This window comes from Jaculus jaculus, chromosome 12 (assembly GCF_020740685.1).
Source record: "Jaculus jaculus isolate mJacJac1 chromosome 12, mJacJac1.mat.Y.cur, whole genome shotgun sequence".
In the NCBI taxonomy this organism is placed as follows: Eukaryota; Metazoa; Chordata; class Mammalia; order Rodentia; family Dipodidae; genus Jaculus; species Jaculus jaculus.
This window is the reverse complement of record NC_059113.1, coordinates 43025309-43047720: the sequence shown is the minus strand read 5'-3', so window position 1 is coordinate 43047720 and position 22412 is coordinate 43025309. Positions and strand designations below refer to the sequence as shown.

At 42.0% G+C, this 22412-nt stretch overlaps 1 protein-coding gene across 1 annotated transcript in view; it reads right to left on the bottom strand.

The window, feature by feature from the left end:
- The window catches only part of Myom2 (myomesin 2), a 142535-nt gene that overhangs the window by 5480 nt on the left and 114643 nt on the right, over positions 1 to 22412 (bottom strand). Inside the window, exons 24-32 of the mRNA XM_004663088.2 lie at positions 19374 to 19418; positions 18430 to 18566; positions 16529 to 16673; positions 16358 to 16417; positions 14580 to 14647; positions 11152 to 11265; positions 10878 to 10965; positions 10311 to 10349; positions 5606 to 5711 (exon numbers count right to left, since the gene is read on the bottom strand). Of these exons, the coding sequence (XP_004663145.1) occupies positions 5606 to 5711; positions 10311 to 10349; positions 10878 to 10965; positions 11152 to 11265; positions 14580 to 14647; positions 16358 to 16417; positions 16529 to 16673; positions 18430 to 18566; positions 19374 to 19418 (802 nt within the window). The remainder of the gene's footprint in view (positions 1 to 5605; positions 5712 to 10310; positions 10350 to 10877; positions 10966 to 11151; positions 11266 to 14579; positions 14648 to 16357; positions 16418 to 16528; positions 16674 to 18429; positions 18567 to 19373; positions 19419 to 22412) is intronic.

Genomic DNA, 22412 nt, shown 5'->3' with positions numbered 1-22412 from the left:
TTTTTTTACCATTGCCAGCCACTGCCTACTCAACTAGTTCAGTCAGGGAAAAGTATTCTCCCAGCCCTCTTCCCTGGAAAATATCTCTGTCAAGTGACAGTCATAATGTAGGGACATAGAGTACATCAGTCCAACACAGAAAGTGGCCAGTGCCATGAAAACAGACCAAGAGGGATGAAAAGAAAAGATGCTTGGGAACTGCATGGAAGAGCTGCTCCAACAGGGAAGAAGGGCGTGACATCAGAGCAAGTGCATGGATAGAAAAGCAACCCTGGCAGGAGGAAGCACAGACTCGGTGCCCTTGGGCAAGCAGAATCTGCAGGGGCCAGGGCTGCAGGGAAGGCTTGCAGGTTTTCAGCCACGCTTCAGTGCCCACCTTCTAGTCTGCCCCTCCCTGCAAGCCTAGGTCTTCACCCAGGGCCTCCTGTGAACTCAGAGTTCTATAACCAAAGGGATGGAAAGGACTTCCCACCACCCAGACCTCCCCATCCCTGACTACAAGGCAAAGCTAGATTTTATATAGTGACTCTTGATTCTGTAGAAAAGTAAAAAATATTTTTTCCAAAGCTACACTAGATTTTCCAACCAGTTGTGAACACTGAAATGCCAGAAAGAGTGTGAAGCCATGTGTGTAGAATCCCAACATGAGCAGACATTGGCAACCAGTGCTAGATTAAGTGCTATTACTGCTAGATTAAGACAGACTTCTCCTTTACCCAAATGCACTTACACAGCCCATGGAGTCTTCCCATGGACTAATCGACAGCTATAGACCGGCAGGGAGTTAAGCCACTCTAATAGTTTATTGACTATACTTATACCTCCAAAACAAACAAAAAAAGACAATCACCCAACAATCCAGCAGTGCCTTTCTGAGCAGAGTGGAAGCCCTACACTGATGCCAACAGCTAAGTCACTTTACCATACCATGAGGTTCACACAGGGCCTCAGACTCTACAGACACCTACGGCATACACCCAGGCTACTGATGCTTCCAGAGCCAGGATGACCTGAGGCATGAATTTCAGTGTGATCCAACCCAGTGATATGTCCTCAGTGCTCTACACCTTAAACACTGCAGCCCATCCTGCAGCAATCAGGTGTTGCTTTGGAGTCGTAATGTGCTCCCTGCTTTAGGGGTAGCACAGACCACTATGAAAATGGGGCATATCTTAAATGGGAACCCCTTGCTAGGTCATTTGTACTATGGTGAATTTGAGTCAGATGAGTCTATGTTTAACCCCTTTGAACCATGTTTCACTCACTCTTGGCTAGAGAATCTGCTTTTTATAGATGGCAGTGGATACTGGGGAGACCCCAGACCCATAAGAATGACAAGGAAAGAAACCCAACTGCCTAGCATGAGAAAGTCATCTTTATCTAATGTGCCATAGTCCGGGAAACATTACAGAGGAAGAGGCAGATAAAATATGAGTGCTGCTTTCATAGCAAGCCAGGGAACTTCCTCCAGGGTGAAGCAGTAGACACTGAAAAGACTCAAAACTCATCCACACAGAAAATCAGAAGAGATGAAGAGAGCTGAACACTGAAGGACACTTCTGACACACCCTCCAAGGCTTAAGGAATTATGCAGAAGAGGGATCAGCAAAATGTAAGAGCCATGGATGAGAAGATGTACCCTAGGACATCGACATGCCCACAAAGACTAACTGGCACATTCATGACTTCACAGTGGTTACCAATAACCCCACTGAGGAGGACCCTCACTGGAATGGGGGAATGGGAGAGGTGGGACATAAGAGTATAATCTGATGGGAATGCAGTCAATTTGCAGTATGTTCGTATATTAAAGTTACCAATAAAATCTAGTTTCTCCTCCTTGTTCATGGCCAGGCTGTGGTTTAAGTGAGGGAAGAGAGCCACAGGCATGAAGAACTCACTGACCTTAAGGTTACTTTAGAATGAATTTTTAAAATGTTATATGCTTTAGATATGCCTCATATGTTTAGTATATGTTAGATGCTAAGACAAGTATTGGAAGTAACAGAGGTGGAGCACTGTAAAAACCTTGTCTGAATGAATGTTGGTTGACAGAGGAACGCTAGAACCAGTGTGAACAAGGAAAGTGGAACTCAGCGCCCCCGGAGGTGGTTGAGTATGGGTCCACAGAAGGTTGGCTCTAAGAGGTCTGAGACTGAGACCGCTATGGGTGTCCAGGTTGCAGAGTAAGACTTCTGTTATTCTTGGTGTGACTGCAACACATGGAAACTCCACCCAGGTTCTGTTACATTCCCTGAAAAGCCCCCACAGCTGTGGGGCAATCTGCAGCAAGGCTGGAGAATGAGAAGAAGACAACCTTCCACTAAGCCCACAGCTAAAGTCCTGCACACATCCACCCACCCATGGTGCTGCTCCAGCAAGTTAAAGCCTTGAGCATGGCAGAGGGCTGGAGGCCGCATGCTTGCTGAGAGGTGATCTGCGAAGCAGATGGGCCCTGTTCTTGGCAACTGCTCCTGGTCAGGAGCATCACCACAGGTCACAAATGCTGAGGCCCTCCCCAGGATGGGAGAGCATGCATTTACCTCCTTAGCTCCCCACTGGAGCCTTTGGTCCCCACACTCCTTCCCTCCCCATCTGAGAATGCCAAGGAAATGGGTGCGCCGGGAGGGACTACAGAGGACCGATAAAGACTCATTCTTGCAGCTAGCTCAGAGTCCACTGAGATTTCAGGGAGCATTTGTCCAACCTGAGCTGTACAGTGAAATCTCCTAAGCTTAGGCACCACATGCACCTTGAGGTTAGAGCATGCTGTATTGTTTTTCTTCTATAAAGACTTGGAGAAATTTCTTCAGTGGCTAGAATTCCTCTAAGTCTTAAGTGGTCGATACTCCAACGATTGAGTTCCAGAGCTGTCTACATGATGTATTAATTTTGCCCTCCAACAAGAAAACAAAATCCTTTTTTTCTGAAGAACATTTTTGCTGATTTCCCCTTCTCTCCTGCTTCTAAGTCATGTGGAATAGATTTCTAGCCCTTTCTTTAAAGTGACATTTTCTGCATTCCCTGATCTATGACTTGACATTTTTAAGCAAAGAACAATTGCCCTTGCCTATGCTCGCGTTTCACAGAGGTCTCACTGCTTTCAACTGATTCAGTGTCAAGGTGGACACTGCACACTCTGAGGTCTACAGCGCAAGCCTTCAACATTTGCCTCCTCACCCTACCCAAGCCCAGGCAGCATGGCCAGCTCTGAGAAGAGCTCACCCAAGTCTGTCTTACATCTCATCAGAATTGCATCAAGACAGTGATAAAATGAAATCACATAATATGCTTCAATATATAGTTTAATATTGTTCAATAATCAAATAGTAACATGTACAGACATGTATATATCTTAATATATCTATCGGTTTGATGAGACATGAGTTTGATTCCTAGAATCTATTCCTAGTATGAGGACCTGAGTTCAATTCCTAAATTCCACTTAAAAGTGCCAGGTACAGTGCTGATAGGCAAAGACAGAGGATTTCTGGAACTCACTGGCAAACCAGTCTAACACAATTGGTGAGCTTCAGGCACCTTAGAAACTCTTATCTCAAAGGAGGTGGATGGAACCACACCTGAAGTTGTCCTCTGGCAACTTCACATTCACACACACCTGTGGCATTTTGTGCATGCGCACGCATACACACACACACACACACACACACACACACACACACACATACACTTTTTTTTGTTTGTTTTTCAAGATAGGGTCTCACTGTAGCCCAGGCTGATCTGGAATTCACTATGGAGTCTTAGGGTAGCCTCAAACTCATGGCAATCCTCCTACCTCTGCCTCCCGAGTGCTGAGATTAAAGATGTGTGTGTCACCACGCCCGGCTTTACACACACACTTTTGTTGCATTACAGATTCTGTGTAGAGAAAGCAGACGTAATGCCACTTCCTTGAGACTCTGGTCTATATTGTAATCCCTCCTTCAACAACTCCATCTCTGGATTACATCCATAGCCTGTGCTCTGTCTATCTGTCTGTCTGAATGTCTGTCGCCAGTCCCCAGCAAGCAGCCTGACTGCTTCTCAGAGGGGCAGTGACACTGATAGAGCTCAGAGGACCTAGCAGCCCCACCCTGCTCTTCTTAAAAGACGTGTGACTCTCTGAACAAAAGGGCTTCTGTGCTTTGCCCTTGGCCTCAGTACCATCTCTGAAACAGGAATATTAATGCTTAAGTCCTAGGGCATTTGTGAAGATTACATAAAAAATAGCGTGTCAAATGTTTAACACAAAGCACCTGTGAGCCTGTGGTGGCATATCTACACACCTGTGGGAGCTCATACAGGTGTGTGGTATATTTAATCTCTGTATCCCCAAACCCAACACAGAGCATGCCTCTTGTGATAAGCCTGGCAATCTGACAGTGGGGCAACCTCTCCCCGATACAGATGCATTTCTGACTGTGCAAGACACAGACTACAACTGTGGGCACTACCTCATGACCAGCTGCCGTAAATAGCAATGAGGCGTGAGGAGGCATGAGAGACTTTCTTATCCCAGGGGAAAACAGATTTGCTCACTGTCTTAAAAATAAACCCTCACAAACAATTATGTCACAAAGTTTACCTGAATTTTAGGCCCTGTTCTATAATATACCTTCCTAATCAAGTCCCTACAAGGATCTATAATGACTCCCCTGGTCCTGACTGCGACCCCAAACCACAAAGTGTGGCATCTGAGCACAGTCACTAAGGCACCAAGCATAACACATGCGACAAATGCACATCATGTCAAACTTTGAATATGAAAAAATATATAACTTTTTAGGACTACAAATTGGTCATAAATAGATTCACCTTAAGGAAATAATTATTTTTCAAAATAAAATGGTGAGAACCACAAACTCCCTCCGAAATGCTAATTCAGTAGATGCAGTATCAGAAGGTGCGTGTTGATGCTCACTGAGGGGCTCAAGGCCTGGTGCAGTGACTGCTGGCAACATGGCAAATGATGCAAGGAGATGTCCTCAAGTTCCAGATGAGATGGACACAAAGGCAGGACCTGCTCCCGCTGCCCCATCTCAAGTCCGCCCTCATGTGACATATCCTGCACTAAGGATAGTGACCCTGACACACAGACTCTGAGATTCAGTCATGCCCTGGCTGGTCCTATTGTGAGCTGGTCATAGATCCAAAGAGGCAGATTCCATAGGTGGCAGGGCCTCCCTGCACTGTGACCCACAGGGACTTGACAGCCGTTCTAATGAAGGTCATGACCCATCTACATGAGCACAGAGGTAGAAGAGGGCTGCCTTTGCAAGCTTCATGTAGGGATTTTTGTGTTTATTTTAACTATTGGGCTTGTCTGGGTTCTTGCATTTTAACTATATCTAACGCAAAAGCCATTAGATGGAAGTTCTGAGCCCAGTCTCTGCTCACTTCTCTGTGAAATGTGTTGTGAGCAGTGTCACCTTTTGATGAGCACTTTACAGAAGAAAACTCAACACCTACCCTTGGTAGAACTTGCTTCTTTCTCCTTTGCCCAGGCCTTCCTATTGCTAGATGGCCCAATCTAGTCAAAAGTTACCAGGACTGCTGCCATCTTTCTGTGGTGGGCACAGCCAACGTTCCTTGCTCTCATGCTTACTTGTGATACCAGTTGACTTTCATTTCTTCTGTGAAATACTTCATGAAACACTGAAGTCTGATTCCTTCTGGGGTACACAGGATCTTCAGTGGCGAGGCCGAGGCTCCTGTAAATGGCAAAGTGAATCATATCTCAGAACAGTGGTATGTGTCATGCTTTACAGAAAGGGGCCCAGTGCCTGACAGTGGGGCACAACCATCTGCACAGACCCCTGCAAGTTTGCGCATATTCCAGACTCACATACAGTTTTTTTCTACCTCATTCCTATGCCATGTGCATTCATTACACACTTGCCTCACCAGAACACTTTAAAAGCTCTTTGTAGACTAGTGTGAGAGGTACATTTTTTTCAAAAATAATCTATATTTGCCCTTAGAAGCTTAAGTGGGGGAGGGGAAATAGTGTAAGTCCACAAGGAAGTATACAAAATGCTACATTCATTGACCCAGATTGTAAGTGTTATAGAAAATCAAAAACAAGAATTAGCAAAGGAATCTGACCAAAAGAAAGAGAGAAGAGACACAAATTAATAAAATTAGAGATGAAAAAGGTAACATCACAACAGATTTCAGAGAAATTCAAAAAATCATAGGGACATACTATAAAAGCATATACTCCACGAAGTATGAAAATCTGAAAGAAATGGGTGATTTCCTTGATTTATATGACCTACCTAAATTAAATCAAGATGAGATTAATCACTTAAATAGACCTAAACAAGCATGGAGATCTGAACAGTTATCAATAATCTCCCAACTAAAAGAAGTTCAGGACCAGATGGATTCACTGCTGAATTTTACCAGACCTTCAAGGAAGAGCTAACACCATTGCTTCTTAAGCTTTTCCAGGAAATAGAAAAAGAAGGAATTCTACCAAATTCCTTCTATGAAGCCAGCATCACCCTGAAACCAAAACCAGGCAAAGATAGAACAAAAAAAGAAAATTACAGACCAATCTTCCTCATGAACATACATGCAAAAATTCTCAACAAAATATTGGCAAACAGAGTACAAGAATATGTCAGAAAGATCATTCACCCTGACCAAGTAGGCTTTATCCCAGAGATGAAGGGATGGTTCAATATATGCAAATCTATAAATGTAATACATTACATAAATGGGTTGAAGGACAAAAATCACATTATCATCTCATTAGACGCAGAGAAAACGTTCAACAAATCCAACATCCCTTCATGATAAAAGTCCTACAGAGACTAGGAATAGAAGGAACATATCTCAATATAATAAAGACTATTTATGACAAGCCTACAGCCAACATATTACTAAATGGAGAAAAATTGGAAGCTTTTCTACTAAAATCAGGAACAAGACAAGGGTGTCCACTGTCCCCACTTTTATTTACTATAGTTCTGGAAGTCTTAGCCATAACAATAAGGTAAGAGACACACATAAAAGGGATACAAATTGGAAAGGAAGAGATCAAGTTATCATTATTTGCAAATAACATGATTCTATACATAAAGGACCCTAAAGACAGTACTAGCAAACTGTTAGAGCTGATAAAAACCTACAGCCATGTAGCAGGATACAAAATAAATGCACAGAAATCAGTAGCCTTCATATATGCTAACAACAAACACACAAAGGATGAAGTCAGAGAATCACTCCCATTCACAATTGCATCAAAAAATAAATAAATATATAAAGTACCTTGGAATAAACCTAAACAAGGCAGCAAAGAATCTCTACAATGAGAACTTTAAAGCTCTCAAGTGAGAAATTGCAGAAGACACTAGAAGGTGGAAAAACATCCCTTGTTCCTGGATTGGAAGAATCAATATTGTGAGAATGGCAATTTTACCAAAATCAACCTACACATTTAATGCAATCCCTATCAAAATTCCAAAGACATTCTTCATAGAAATAGAAAAAACAATCCAAAAATTTATTTGGAATCACAAAAAACTTTGAATATCTAAAATAATACTGAGCAACAAAAATAAGGCTGGTGATATCACCATACCTGATTTTAACCTATACTACAGAGCCATAGTAACAAAAACAGCATGGTACTGGCACAAAAACAGACATGTAGATCAGTGGAACAGAATAGAGGACCCAGATGTAAGCCCAAGTAGCTATAGCCACCTGATATTCGATAAAAATGCCAAAAATACTCATTGTAGAAAAGACAGCCTCTTCAGCAAGTGGTGTTGGGAAAACTGGATATATATCTGTAGAAGGATGAAAATAGATTCTTCTCTCTCTCCATGCACAAGAATTAAGTCCAAATGGATTAAAGACCTTAACATCAGACCGGAAACTCTGAGACTGCTAGAGGAAAAAGTAGGGGAAACCCTTCAACATATTGGTCTTTGCAAAGACTTTCTGAATACAACCCCAATTGCTCAGGCAATAAAACCACAGATTAATCACTGGGACCTCATGAAATTACAAAGATTTTACACTGCAAAGGACACAGTGAAAAAAGCAAAGAGGCAACCTACAGAATGGGAAAAAATCTTCGCCAGCTATATATCTGATAGAGGATTAATATCTAGGATATACAAAGAACTCAAAAAGTTAAATAATAAGGAATCAAATAAGCCAATCAAAAAATGGGCTATGAGTCAGTTGAAAAGGAGACATAAAGGGAAGAGAAAGGAAGGGAGGAGGATACTTAATAGGTTGATATTGTATATATGTAATTACAATGATTGTAATAGGGAGGTAATATGATGGAGAATGGAATTTCAAATGGGAAAGTGTGGGGGTGGGGAGGGAGGGAATTACCATGGGATATATTTTGTAATCATGGAAAACGTTAATAAATTTTTTTTAAAAAATGGGCTATGGAGCTAAATAGAGCATTCTCAAAGGAAGAATTACGAATGGCATATAAGCATCTAAAAAAATGTTCTATGTCACTAGTCATCAGGGAAATGCAGATTAAAACTACATTGAGATTCTATCTCATTCCTGTCAGATTGGCTACCATCATGAAAACAAAGGATCATAAATGTTGGCGGGGATGTGGGAAAAGAGGAACCCTTCTACACTGCTGGTGGGAATGCAATCTGGTCCAGCCATTGTGGAAATCAGTGTGGAGGTTCCTAAAACAGCTAAAGATTGATCTACCATATGACCCAGCTATAGCACTCCTTTGGCATATATCCTAAGGACTCATCTCATTTCCTTAGAAGTACATGCTCAACCATGTTGATTGCTGCTCAATTTATAATAGCTTGGAAATGGAACCAGCCTAGACGTCCCTCAACTGATAAGTGGATAATGAAGATGTGGCACATTGATACAATGAAGTTCTACTCAGCGGTAAAGAAAATGAAGTTATGAAATTTGCAGAAAAATGGATGGATCTGGAAAGGATTATACTAAGTGAGGTAACCCAGGCCCAGAAAGTCAAGCGCCACATGTTCTCCCTTTTATGTGGATCCTAGCTACAGATGATTGGGCTTCTGCGTGAGAAGGAAAATACATAGTAGCAGAGGCCAGTAAGTTAAAAAGGAGATATAAAGGGAACAGAAAGGAAGGGAGGAGGGTACTTAATAGTTTGGTATTGTATATATGTAAGTAGAATGATTGAGATGGGGAGGTAATATGATGGAGAATGGAATTTCAAAGGGGAAAGTTCAGGGGAGGGGAGGGTATTACCATGGAATATTTTTATAATCATGGAAATGTTAATAAAAATTGTGAAGAGAAAAAAAGATAAATAAATAAAACAATGAAAATTAGCAAAGGGCTGGAGTGATAGTTTATCAGTTAAGACACTAGCCTGCAAAGCCAAAGGACCCAGGTTCAATTCCCCACAACCCATGTAAGCCAGATGCACAAGATGATGCATACATCTGGAGTTTTCAGTGGCTGGAGGCCCTGGCATGCTCATTTTCTCTCTCCTTCTCTCTCTGTCTCTCTCTGTGTGTCTCTCAAATACATAAATAAAAACAAAATATTCTAAAAACATAATTAACAGAGCTTGGATTTGTAGCACCCATCTGTAATCCTTATGAATGAACATTTGATCTTATCCTTGTAAAACTGGGTGTGGGAATGTCTACTCCTATTCTCTGTCCCAGCCTATCCTCAACCCCCATAAAACGTGCATCTCAGACTCTCAGGTGATAGAGTGAGTTGAGAGCCTCCAGGGGGATGATCTGAGGAATGTTGCACTTATTAGTTCTCCAGATACGTGACCAATCATGTTATCTATGAGTAGTCCTCCAACGCATTATGAAATATACAGTTCTAAGTAACTCTGAGGAGTATGAGAACAGTGAAGCTGTTTCTTGGAGTACTTAATTTGCCCCATAAGCAGTGTGCACACACAGGGTAGTGCCTGGACTCACTAACAGCCACCCAGAGGAAAATGTTCTACAAAACCAGACTTTTAAACATTCATCATTGCTATTCAATATTGTAATGAAGACACCACCAGCAACTTTGGACAAAGTGATGGCCCAGACTGAACTAAGGCCAGTTGGAAGAGTAACTGGTAGGCAAGTCCAAATAAGGCTCCTAAAGCTGAGACATGCCTTGACACTCCTGCTACATACTCTGAAGGAATGTCATGGAGGCGGCAGGTCACTGGCCTCCTGCACAGGTGAGGGCCTGACACAGGACACACCCTGGACAGCAGCTTCCTCCTTTGAGTAGTAAGTGCCCACCTCAGGAAATAGAAATGTCTACGCCGTAAGTGACAAGAAAGCTCTAGGTCCTTTACTCACCACAGACTCGACTCATTGCCAAAATCATATCCTCATACACTGGAAGAGAGAAGGGAAATGTACAGTCACAAGGTATGGCTTTAACCAAGAGCAGCACTTTCCATGTCTAATTAAATTGACACAGGAAATCATGAGACTCATTTGAAAAATGAAGCATTAAAATGGTAATATGTGTCCATAAAGTGCTTATGTGTATAATAAATCCGTCTAACCTATTCACATTTTAAACATGTGACAAGAACATTTTGCTCAACATAAATCCAACCACCTATTGAATTGAATGAGCTCATCAGAACCTCAATCATCTTAACTGCATTAGTGAGGGGCTAAAACTTGGCTTCCAATGAAGTGAAATGACATCCCATCCAAACCCAAGGTAACAGTCACATTTTCCTAAAACACAGAAGCAGTTGTTAAGACAGCTGACATACGAGGTGTTCTCTTCCACAACCTTGCTGCCAGAGCAATGTGGACAACAGCTATGGGCACAGGTGAGTACATTCATACAACCCCTCTCAGCCCACAATGGAGTTCTGCTTACTAGGACAAAAGGAGGTTTCATTTTACCTTTACCAGCTATTTCAAGAACAGATACATCTTGACCTCTATCATCTTTCAAGGTTGCCTTGTATTCACCATGGTCCTTCTTGGACAACTAAGACAAAACATATCCCATATTTATGTCAATCAATACAGCAATACAAAATGTTGTAAAGGCTAACAAGTTTTTCTTGAAAACTAAGGAAATCAAGGGTACAAACTGGAAGACGATGCAGGATTTATGAGTTATTGGGAGCACTGCTCTGCTTTCCTCCTGCATGCCTTGCCTGGCGCACTGTACCTTCGGTATAAGCAGCTCACAGAGGCCTTTCTCCAGGTCCGGCAGGGACTCGGTTTCATAAAGAACATCATCCTTGAGCCACTTGAAAACAGTTTCTCTCTTGGTATTTGCAACCTAAGATACAGAAATGTGCAGTGTGGAATCACTGTGGCTCATGAAAAAACAAACACTTCAGGTTCTGTGAATGCCAGACCTAAGGAAAATGCTGGGTTTTATTCTAGACAGTCTCAGATGAGGGTTCATGGATGAACTGCCACTTTTAATAATGACCAGTGTGTTTCTAATTCTGTTTTCTGAAAGAACTAAGCCCTCACAGTTTTGCCAGGAGACCACATACCACATCATTCCTGGCATGCTAACCAGTGCAAAGACCTGTTGGTTAGTAGGAAATGCTATAACGAGTCATAAGGAATGCATTGTTTGCATGCATACGTGTATGTGGTATATGTGCCTGGGTGTTCTTATGTGTATGGGTACAACCATGTGCAGGTACACATACATGCATGTGTGTAGGGAGATCAGAGGTTGACATCAGGTGTCTTCCTCAGTTGCTAACCACTTTATTCTTTGAGACAGTGTCACTTCCTGAACCTAGAGCTCACTGATTCAGTTGGACTAGCTGGGCAGCAGCCCTAGAGTCTTCCTGTCTCTACCTCATCAGCACTAGGATTACAGGCACATGCTACCATGCCCATCTTTGATGTACATACTGGGAATCTGAACTCGGGCCCTCATGACTGCATGACAAGCACTTCACCAAATGAGCCATCTCCCCTCAGCCCAGATGCAATGACTTTTGATTTATAAATGCATTGATTCTTTGGAAAGGTCCATGGATCTGCTGAGTATCTGCTCTTTGGCAGTATGGTATTTCAAGCACATGGACATAGGAGGAAGGCCCACAGGAAGCAGATGAGAAGACGTTCTCTTTGTAGAAAGCCCTCTCAATCAGAAGCCAAGTGTTCAAGAATCCAAAGGTGAGTAGGCACTCTGACAATGCTCTGTCAGACACGTAAAGGGGACAAGGCCTTCCGACTCTGTAATGTATCATGAGTTCCCTCTGACTTCCAAAAGGATAAGGAGCCTGCATTGCCCAAGTGACATCAGTGATGAAAGGTTGCATATGACTGCATGATTACATCATGCACACAGCTGTAGTGCATGTGTTCAGAATGTCCCCACCAAGTGCAATGGTAATAACAGTGACAGCAGAGTGCAATTCCACAAAGCAGGAGGGTAGCCGGCTTTAGTCACCCTTGTCCCAAAAGTTGGGATGATGTCTGGCACATAGTACTTGTTCATGGGGTCTGTGAAACCCATGGAGATTGTGGAGACTCTGGCCTGGAAGCAGGTCTTCCCCAGTACAGAGCATAAGTTGAGCACATGCCACAGGGTGGATGGAGGCAGCACAAGTCCTGAGTCAGCTTCTTGACCCTTTCCAGGACCATTGCAGTCCCAGCCATGGCCACACTCGCCCCACCTCTGAGATCACTCTGTTCATCATTCATATTTGAAATTGCTGTTCCCTCTGTGCCAGATAAACAGCTGCTCTCTAAGCATGGCCCCATTCCATGTGATAGGGTGTCCTCAGCCCACTCCACCACTGCTTTGCATGTTCTCAGGGCCTCACAGCTTCCCTCTGCCACCCTTTAGCATCCAGGCGCTTACTGTGTGGAGACAATAGTAATAAACTCACTCTTCAAATGCATGTGGCACACCTCCTCAATTACCAAAGGACAACACTCTCTTCCACCTGCTATACAATGTGACAAATTGCCAACACATCTTCTTGTATTTAGTATTAAGGGTTTTTTTTTTTAATCTTTTTTCAAATGGCATTCTAAAAGTATGCATATACACTCACATACATTATTCTCCACGTATTTCATTATGTAAAGAAATTTAAAAGTTCCACCTGTTACAATATTTACTAAATGAAAAACTGCAGAAAGATGGTTTTTAGGATTCATGAGAATATAAGTGTGTAAATTAAGTGCAGTAAATTGCAAAACACTCAAATTTAAATATTTATTTCATTTCTCTAATATATGTGTTTGAAGATGTGTGAGCCCCTGTATGTAGTACAAATATTTATGGACAGTTATATAAATAGTGAGAATCTTTGTGGAAGAGGGGGCAGAAAGAATGTCAGAGCCACTTGTTGGGTCATGATATGCAGACATTTATCCTACCCATAACTGTGGGCTAACTCCAGAATGCATGACCCATATACCTCAACAAGGAGGGGCTAAGGGGAGGATGTAGGTCACGAACGAGCCTAATAAGGGTACCAAACTGACTGTACTCAGTGAGTACACAACTAATTAATAAAAAAACTTTTAAAAAATAATTCTAGAAATGGTGCTCACACTTTTAGCCCCTGCTCATGGGGTGCAGAAGCTCCTGTGTGCCCTGGTGCTATGTCAGAAAATAAAACAAACAGAAAAAAAATGTTGCTCTGCTTGCTTTGGGCTCTCCGCCCTGACCACCTAATGAACTTAATATTGTAATGCCGAGTTCTGTAAATTCCCAGAAATCCACCTTTCCACATATGATGATCATTTGAGAAAATTTGCATTTTCCAGCATGCACAGTTTACATAAACAGCCTGTTGTTCTGGAATCCTCACCCATAACCCATACTCTACTCTCTTATCCAACCTTTCTTCTGACTCCATGCCTGTCAGCTCTGACTTCTGGTCTAGCCTCACATCTGCTTGTTGTGTAAATGTATACAGAATAGATCCACATTTCTGGCCATGGCTAAAGAAGGGTATAATTCAGTTCCTGCCTCTGATCTCCCTGGAGTAGTAACCTTGTCCTCTCTATCTAGTACTCATTCACTTGGCTCTGGAGTCCCTGTCCAGCAGAAACTGTCTGCTTACCTTTCTCTCTTACTCACTCAGACTGCAAGTAGTCTGAGGACAAAATCAACACACTATTAACATTTATCCCAAACCCTTATACAGTGACAGGCATGCAAACAGTGCTCAATAAGTTAAAGGTTTATTAATTAAAGTTTATCTTAAAATCAGTGAAGCTTCTGTTACTACTGAATTATGAAAGGAAAACTTGGCACTTATTCCAAACACATCTCTGATTTCCTGATGACCTAGTATAGATAACATGCTATTCTTCTTCACAAATTCTATGATAAAAGTTTAAGTCAATGCCTGTATGAGCTAGCCTGTGAATCTTCTTTTGCAGGTCACAACGCTGATGCCTTTGTGAAGGAGGTACAAGCACTGAACAGCTAGGTACTATGTGCTTCACTAGTTCACTGGACCATGAAGTAGCTGTCTATTCATACCTAGCCCTAGGCCACCAGATTGGCTCCCTGGTGTAACCTCATCACAGCTTTCTTGCCAGGTGTCTGCAAGGAACAAAACAAGACCCTAATAGCTTGCCTCTTTCAACCAGGTCTCTTACCTTACAGATAAGCCGAACCTCACACTCTTCAGTAACATCCCAGTGCAAATACTCAGCAAAATGAGGACCTATGGGAGAGAAGGGGTAAAATTTCAAAGGGGGAATGATGTTGCATGAATGAATACCCAACATATAGATATTAAACACACATGCACATAAATATGATGTGCATATGTATGTGTGTGTGTGTATACTTACTTGTTAAATACATATAAGCATCTGAAGATAATTGTTGTGCCCTATGAAACCAAGATACTTTTCATGTCCCTGAAGCCAGCATTCCTTAGAAGTGATTCTCCCTGAAGCCTGCTTTTCCTAGTGGAAGCATACATCTCCCTTCTCACTGGCATGCTGGGTCTATGGAGATCATTCTCTTTTTTCAAGCATATGTCTAACAAACATTCCACAGCATAGTAATAAGAATCTTTAAAGTCCAGGAATTAGTAGAGATGAAGTAGAGAAAAAGCAACTTCACCTACTGACTTTGCAAACACGTATTATTTGAAATCAAAGATTGATTCAAGTGTGCTTTTCAAAACCATCAATCATTTCATAACAGAACAAACATAAAAGTGAGCCATATACTAATGGAGATACTAACACCATGATCCCTACAAATACAAAAGTACAAAGCAAGTTTGGGAAGTATGTGTTGGTTTCTTTCATGTAAATATATTCTACAAGGCAGGCTCAGGTAAAGCTTACAATTCAAATGGTGCTTCCTTTCAAAGCCCATGGGAGCAGTAAGATCACACAAGGAGCAGTCTTGTAAGTCTTGGGTCAGAGAAAGACATCTCAGTGACCAGAGGTGGCGTTGCAATGAAGTGGGAGGAGAAGTTTGGGTAAGCTGGGTTTATAACTATTAAGGAGCTCCTGCCCTTGTTTATGTCAGAGCTATTAGCATGTTCTAAGATAAGGAACACTGGCAAGAAAAGTGTTCGGGGAGGATTATTAACCCTCAGGGGCCAGAAGTCTGGGTAGCAATCAGTACAGTGCTTGCTTGGACAGATCACTTACTGATGAGGTCAATAACAGGAAATATTGGTATCAAACCATACTTGATTCCTTTAAAGTTAGAAGCAAGAGAAAGTATAGATGAGCCAGGCATGGTGGCGCACACCTTTAATCCCTACACTCAGGAGGTAGAGGTAGGAGGATTGCCGTGAGTTCAAGGCCGCCCTGAGATTACATAGTGAATTTCAGGTCAGCCTAAACTAAAGTGAGACCTTACCTTAAAAAAAAGAAAACAGAAAAAGAAAAAGTATAGGTGAATACCCAAAAAAGGGCAAAGGACAGAGGTATCTCCAAATTTCCATGGCTTTAAAAAATATATATCATAGTTGGAGGTATGGCTCAGTTGGTGGAGTGCTTGCCAAAAAGAAAAAAAAAAATAACTACACAAATAATTTCAGCTGGGCATGGCATCCATGACCCCAGTCCTATGAGGAGCAAAGACTAGAGAATCACTAGGTCAGCCAGTCTATCCAAAAATGGCAGCACTGTGTTCCATGAGAGACCTTGTCTCAAGGAAACATGTGGGTAAACAAAAAGAGGAGGCTACACAGTGGTCTCCTCTGGCCTCCACAGGCATTCACACAGACACATACATTCTGCATACACACATGCATACACTCCACATTCCCCACACATATTACAAACAAAAATGGTGCAGTTTTTAAGTATTCTAAGTGGATTCAGAACCACTCAAATAATCCAAGGTCTGCTTTATACACAAGTCTGTCTTTTATGCTGGTCATGGGGTCAAACCACCTTCTTACCTTGTTTCCTCAGGAATTCTTTCCTCTGAAATTCAGCCTCTTCCAAAACAGTCTTGAATGCTAAATTCAATATTCAAGGAGAAAAAAAAAGTGAAATATGTCAACCTCTCTCAAGTCTAAAAAAATGTTTTTGTCTTTAATGGACATGTGAAAATGTTCACTGTAGCATACCATCTCCAATGAGGACCAGCGATGATTGGTTCTTAGCTTTCCCATCTTGAATCTGCACAGTGTAGGTCCCTTCATTCTCAATAGTAAAGCGATCCATTACCATCTCAATCATGCCCGTTGATCTGTCACATTTAATTTTGTGTGTCTAGAAGCCATAAGAGATATAGAGGATGATAGGGCCACCATCCCAAAGCATGATGATAAGAACCTAGTGAGCAATCCCTAACTGGTTCTTGAATATCTATCTAATTTTAAATAATTTTAACTACCAATAGCAAATTTCAAATTGCTCAGACAAATGTCCTGTCTCTTCAGAGAACCTTAAGCACTTGTTCCAACTAGCCAAGAAGTCACAGGCATGATTCTCGTCATCCAGATGCTCAACAAACACAGTAACCTCTTCGGTGGCCCCCTCCCCTGTACTGCAGAATCTGGGAAGGATGTAGGAAATAATTAGGAGTCTTGATACTGCCATTATGTGGCAAGATGAAGTTCAGTGATTTTATGAGTGCCATAAATACAGGCTTTCATGTGACTTTCACAAAGCACCATTAATCTTCAAAGGTAAAAGTCACCTGTGGGTTGCTAATTAAAGATGCGAAATAGCACAGCATATTCCTAGAGATTAGCTGTGTAGCAATGGCATTGCTCTCTACAGCAGGTAGGAAGTGTTAATCAAAAGATGCTCTGCAATAATGTGCAATTACTCTACTTTCCATTTCATTTCATGGTGTGATCTCTTTTCAGAGAAAATTTCCCCAATTGCCTTGATAAGATAGTAATAACCCCATACATAATATGCATATCTTTGGCTTTTTGCAGCTCAATGGAAGTATATACATTTCACTTTTCAACCCAACTCTCCCATTTCTATTAGTCTTAAAGTTTGCCATGATTTCCATAGGATAGACAGGCCCTAGACCATGAGAGTAAAAATAGCACAAGATCCTTGTTGCAAGATTTCTGTCCAATAGACTTCATGCAGTCCTGAAAGCGTTGCTAAATGCCATCAGACACAAGGGCTAGACTAAGAGTAAGGAACACTGCTCAGGAACAGAACATGGGCTGCCCGCAGGCATGCACGGGTCCTCATCTCCAGTTTCTCATTGACATTTGTGTGGTGAACAGCAGAATGAGGCTTTCAGGACGTAGGGGTGCAAAGGTTCCAGTGGCATCATGGCATCAAGAGAAAGGAGGAATCCACAGATGAAGGGTAACTTACCTTTAGCAATTAAAGATGGATTAGACACCACAACCCCACTTCTCAACAAAAAGAGATGCTAAGAAGCATACTATCCTGCGACTCAGTCCCCCAGTATGCTATACTCAGACAAGAGGATGTGCTTCTCAAATGTACCACAACCACAAATGAAGAACTGATTTTATATGAGAGCCAAGTGCTTGTATCATAACATTCTTTTGAGAATTCCACTTCTTTCTTTGTCCAGATCATATTCAGCAAAGCCAGAAGGACCAAGATGCTATGGAAACTTTGTTCCTACCTGGTATCTCCTATGGGAGCTGAACAGTGGGAGGAACACAAATATCCCTTTCCCACATAGAGCAAAATGCCAAGCCTTCAGAGCTATTGTCAGGAATAAATAAACTTCTTCATCAAGGACACCCCTTCCCAGCTCACATAATCTTTCCCTACAAACAAATTCCATGTCTATAAGCATAGTCTCCTGGATACCAAGGTTTGCCAATGATGTCTTACCAAACCCAAATGAAATCTCTGAGCATAGTGAGAGCTAAATACTTCCATTCATCTGGTCGACCTTCTGTACCTAATGTCTAGAGCTCAGACAGAGGTGGGAACAAACACCAAGCCTTAACTCTGTATATCAAACCTGCCCAAAAATCCCAGCTCCCTGTAGCCGTAACACATTTCAGGAACTCACCTCACTGTCAGAGACTTCTCTGTCATTAATAACAAACCGGAAGTTGGCATCTGGTGAGAGGTGCTCAGCCTGGAGCCAGAAGCGAACCTGGCCTCTATCAAAAATCTCATAAGCTAACTCTGACTTCAGAGGAATTGCTGCGAAAAGGAGAGAAATCACAAGTCAGTGATGCACAAATCCTGGTGAGAGCCAATAGATACACCCCAGTAATTCACTATTTTGAGGATGTGAAACCACAGTGTACTGCATTGGCTTGCAGAAACCATGCATAACAAATACTTATGAATTGAAACATTCCCTCCAGTGGAGAGGAGAGAAGCTATGCAGACTTCTGCAGTCAACAAGTCTGGGAAACCCTCCCAGTTTATTTAAAGATTAAACAACTACTTGAGAGAAGACTCTGAACAGCCAGAGATGCAACTTACAAGAGTTGCACCCATATTGGGGTGAGCTTTCCAACAACGACACAACTTTCTTTGAGTCACTCATGCTTCTCTAAGCAACTCCTACCCTGCTCTGTAATTAACCCCAATGAACTCATTGGATCACCAAAATTTTTGCTTTTGGTCCAATCATGCTTTGGTCTATTATCCATGCCCTATCTTGGGTGTGTTTGCATCTCTCCAGAGAAAAAGTTTAATGTAACAATAATGAAAAACAAAAAAATGAAAACTAAGGGTAATTAGCCTATTTTCTTGTATAAAACATCACTTTCCATGGGTGCTATAGTAAATTTCTGGACATGGTCAGATGTAGAAGATTAACATGATTTTTCCAAAATCAGTGTGATTTGGTGAGATCATATTTGATAGACAACTACTTGGATTAGGCACACTTAAGCAAGCTTCCACAGAATTTCTTCTAAATGGGCACTTGCAAGCCTAAGAGAAGTTGTCCCTTCCCTAGGTTTGCAAGTGCTCATGTGAGGCAGGGGGATTACTTACTGGGATTCTTTATCTCGTTGCTCAGGGCCATCAAACGCTCAAGTTCTAAAATTGAGGGGGAAAAAAGATGTCATTGATTTTGACCTGTGTTTAGAAGTTTGTGAATAGCCAGGCTGTACAGGAGCAGAGCATTTGCCTCACTGGGATCTCCTTCAAGGACATGAAGGATATTTGAGCTAAAAGCAGGATGTACAGAGAACAGGGTTTAACTTTTAACATATATTCCTCACCATTTATGGAGCCCACTTGCTAAAGGGACAACTGAGGGTAAATAAGGGGCTTATGCGGCTGGGGCGGGAATTTAGAAAAGCCCTCAGGGAATGGATAAAGAAGACAACTTCAAGCACAGCCACTCTTCCTCTGACTCCATAGGAACCACTCCCTGCAGCTGGCTTGCTCCAGGAACCTGGCTGTGGTCAGTGGCATGTTCTTCTTCCATCTCATTAAGGTAAAGTACATACCCTTCATGCATCCAGAACTTTGCTAGGGAATATTACCATGAGTAGCAGACAGAATGTATCCTTCCTGAGAAAGCCCTGAGCAAGGTCAAAAAAATTAAAGCTTTAAGACATTCCTCTTTCTTTTTCCTTTCTTTTGTCCTTGTTTCCTTCCTTATTTCTTCCTTGCTTTGTACTTCCCTTCCTTCCTAAAGTTAGAATGCAGAAATGCAATGGCATCATGGAAGTTCATATGAGCATATTCACTTGAACTGAATAAAGAAGTCTCTTCAGGGCTGGAGAGATGGCTTAGTTGTTAAGGCGCATGCCTGTGAAGCCTAAGGACCCAGGTTTGATTCTCCAGGTCCCATGTAAGCCGGATACACACGGTGGCATATGCATCTGGAGTTCATTTGCAGTGGCTGGAGGTCCTGACATGCTCATTCTCTCTCTCTCTCTCTCTCTCTCTCTCTCTCTCTCTCTCTCTCTCTCTCCCTCCCTCCCTCCCTCCCTCCCTCCCCCCTCTCTCTGTCTCTAATAAATAAATAAACCTTAAAAAAAGAAGTCTCTTGACTATGACATGGCCCTACACTCATGAACTCACATCAGCTATGGTTTACTGCATAAGACTGAGCATGCAAGCATTTCATCATGAATAAAGAAGGAGCTCATGAGATCCCACACCTCCCAGAAGAGCTATTAGAAGTTTAAGGTGGCTGGGAGTCTTATTCTTCCATGATATAGCCATTGTAAGATGCCCATGTTCCAGTAGACAACTCCTCACCTATGCTCATCCAAACAACCTTACCCCAATTTAACTCAGTGGGTCACAAAAATAAGACATGAAAGTGGGAAATGGACTAGTTAGGAAGAGGAGTTAAGTGTGAGTGAGGGGGGAATAAGAGAGAGTGCATATGATCAAAATAAATTACATACATGTATAAAGTCATAAAAAAAGAAAATAAAAATGTATTTTTCTAAAGTCAGATTTTTTTTCCTAACAGCAAACTTCATCTGGGCTTTGGTTTGATCATGAAGACTGGATTTCTCACCCAGGCCACCCAGTGGAAATGGCAGGAAATTACGTGAATTATACCTTGAATCCAAAGACCCTAAAGATTTGCTTCAAATATACTTAAGCCTACATGTAATATAAAGCATGGTGGGAAGTTTAAAACTGAAATAAAAATGTTCTGTTTAAACTGAAAATACAGAGGAATGTACCACTCTTCAGAATTCATGAAGTAAATCTTTACAGACAGAAGTTAAAATACAGATTCAGGAACTGGATCTCACAGATACTGACGAAATAACTTGTAGCCAGGGCATTGGAATATGCTTTGTTTCAGGGACTTTGAGTGATTTGCATGAAAATGGGTTTGTGACCATATTTATGACACATGTCCACAGTCCAGCTACATGAGTACTAATCTTCCCTTATTTATGGTCTCACTAGTTCTCATTGAAGACCCCCCCAAACCATGGCCTCCAAAGGCACATTGCAAAGGTACTTCTGTGCACAGTGCATTGAGAAGCCCAGGAAAGAAGGGCAATGCTGCTACTGGTCTTGGCTATGTCTTGCTTGTTTACTGAAATTTAACCTGAACTGCGACAGACCTGCAAACTTTTGAGGCGCCCTTTGTGTTTCTGACTGCCTCTTCCCATATGTTTGTCACCCTCATCCCACACTGCTAATGTCTGATTGTGTCTCTACAAATTCATTGGTTAGAAAATGATCTATTATACATCATGTTGAGAGGCAAGATTGGCCAAACACTGCTGCCCCAGGAGTGGGTTCATTACTGAGAATGGTGTCTGTATGAAGATTGAACTCTCCTTCTTCCATGTGATACCCTCCACTACGGTACAGAGCAGCAAGAAAGGCCACTTTCTGAATTTGCCAAGTTTCTAAAGTCGTTTTGGCTCATATACACTATGGTGGTTTGAATGTAAAATGACCCCCATAGGATCATGTGAATACTTAATCCCCAGGTGGTGGTGCTGTTTGAGAACATTATGGAGCCTTTAGGAGGTAGAGACTTGCTGGAGAAGGTCTGTCACTGGGAGCTGGCATTATGGTTTTATAGTGAAGCCCTACTTCCTATTCTTTCTGGACTTGCTCCCTAGGGATGTGGCAGTGTAACTCAGTTTCCTGCTCCCTGCTCTTCCAATCGTTTTCCTCAGCATAGTGGACTTCCCCTAGAAATTTCAAGCCAAATATAAACTCTGTCCTTCCCTAAGAAATTTCAAGCCAAATATAAACTCTGTCCTTCCCTAAGAACTATGAGATGGACATGAGCCTATGGGGTCAAGAGATGGAAAGTTATAAAGTAAAAGTGTTATATTTGTGTGTCAAGTTGGCAAAACTGTGGATGGCACCACCCCCACGGTCTGGGTTCCTCTAGTATATAAAAAGGAGAGAGCTGGCTGAGCATTCAGCATTATACTCTTCTCCCTCACTGTTGGACCGAAGGTGACCAGCTCCTGTCACCATGCCATCCCTGCCACAGTGGATGGACCTGGACTGAGTGCCAAAATAAACTCTTTCCTTTCCTAAGATGCTTCTAGACCGACATTGGTTCACAGCAATGAGAAAGCAGGG